General features: G+C 47.9%; 1 protein-coding gene across 1 annotated transcript; it reads left to right on the top strand.

Annotated features, from left to right (window-relative positions):
* Nucleotides 1–248: 248 nt before the first annotated feature.
* Nucleotides 249–1,202, top strand: LOC139837511 (uncharacterized). Its single transcript, XM_071826925.1, has 2 exons — nt 249–643; nt 739–1,202. The coding sequence occupies exons 1-2, from the start codon at nt 329–331 to the stop codon at nt 1,072–1,074; spliced, it is 651 nt and encodes a 216-aa protein (XP_071683026.1). The 5' UTR covers nt 249–328; the 3' UTR covers nt 1,075–1,202.
* The last annotated feature ends 595 nt before the right edge of the window (nt 1,203–1,797 follow it).

Genomic DNA, 1,797 nt, shown 5'->3' with positions numbered 1-1,797 from the left:
CACTCCAAAATGTACCAATTGATAAATGAGTTAACTTGGCTTCATGGAAAAAATAATGTCATGTAAAAGATTTAACTTGGCTTTCGTACCCTTGAATCCATAGGAAACTTTGTATAAATGTAGTAGTATAATAAGATCGGAGGAAGTATAGTTGGAGATGAATGGCCCACCAAGTCTCTGCCTCGAAGTTTGCTCTTTGACCAGATAAGTATTACTACTCGCGAGGTGCCGAGGAGACGGGGAGGCCAAATTTAAGGACTAACCTTTGCTCTTGCCGTCTTCCTCAGTTCACCACTTTGTTTACCTCTTGGAATACTACTTCGCCACCATGACCGGGAGCAAGTCTCGCCACAGAAGGGCTCGTGCGGCTGCGGCGAAGCTGAGGGAATCCCAGCAATGCCGTCCCTGTGCTGCTGTCGAGGTGCCTTCTGCGCAAGAGTCTTCAAGGGCGTCGCAGCCCGCGACTGCCACCTTCAGGCGATCCTCCGTTCTTGCGCATCTTTCTATGTCTTTCACAACTTATCATCCCCTCCTTTTCTTACCTTCTCTCAATCGTATATTCAGGTCGGGCGGCCTTAGTTTTCCCGCAGCCCTCCTGCCTGCGGAAACATCTTCCACGGAGCCAAGTTCTCAAAGCAGCGAGGTATAGACATTCGTGCAAATTGGGATTCCCATTTTCTCTTTCTTGGTACTTCTCTGGGTACACTTCTGATTTTGTGCTCCATCCCCATCTGATAGAAGCCCCGCTACGAGATCGGGCCCATTTTAGAAATGGTTATGGGCGATTTCTGCGTCGAGACGGCGGACAGAAGCGCCCTCGCCGATGAGTGCATGAGACTTTATTCTGAGCTCGCCACTGAGAAGATCCGGATTCGCATTCTCGACGATATCGCCATGAAATCGTTCACTGCGAGTAATGAGATCCAGCGGCGGAGCCTCGGCCAGGCGGAGACCATGGACAAACTCGCCGGACTGATCCTGAACCTCACGGTTAGGACGGACAAACTAGAGGCCGAGCTGTCACAGGAGAAGGCTCTCAACTCCGAGCTGAAGCGTCAAGCAGGCTCAAGGTAGATCTTGACCAGGTCACTGTGTACCACTAGCTGCAATCCTTGATGACTGCTGTGTCACCTGGCTTCCGAGTTTCTGAAGATTAATTTTCGAAATTTTGTTCGTAAAATTGGCCTGTGGAAATGTAAACAAACTAGTACTCTGACTTTATCTTCTATTTCTAAATAGGAGCACCCCACTACAAGGGCTTCTCTCAACATGCAGCTATGCCACATCATTTGCCTATTTGTCTAAGCATGCAATCTCCACGTCATCAATCAGATTAAAAGCCCACATTATCTACAGTTCAATAAAAAAAACCCGAGCATGTCATCTGCTTGCTGCACGATCCTTGGTCTTCTCCGTTAATTAGTTGTATCCTGCAGGTCACCTCTCCAACAGTATGCATGCCACTGCGTTGTCTTCTCTATCTGCTCCACTTCCCGATCCTCCACCATAATAACACATAAGAAACTGATGGAAAGGCAGCGAGATCGTGAGGAAGGAACTGATGGAGGCAGCCAAGCAGTCATCGTCTCCCTTTAAATTGATTGGTCTTATCATGAGCCAATCCATTCCTGACATCCAGCCGGCAATTTAGATTAGCTTCTAGGCGATTATCACAAATATATACCGACGAGTAACCCTTGCCTCTTCTCAACATTCTGCCAGTTTTTCAGACGACTTTCTCAGATTTCGTTGGGCCGATTGCAAGGGAGATGCATGATTGTCAAGCCCCAAACCATT

The sequence above is a fragment of the Lolium perenne genome, chromosome 3 (genome assembly GCF_019359855.2).
Source record: "Lolium perenne isolate Kyuss_39 chromosome 3, Kyuss_2.0, whole genome shotgun sequence".
In the NCBI taxonomy this organism is placed as follows: domain Eukaryota; kingdom Viridiplantae; phylum Streptophyta; class Magnoliopsida; order Poales; family Poaceae; genus Lolium; species Lolium perenne.
Note: the sequence above shows the minus strand (reverse complement) of the source record. Positions and strands in the feature narration are given on the sequence as shown.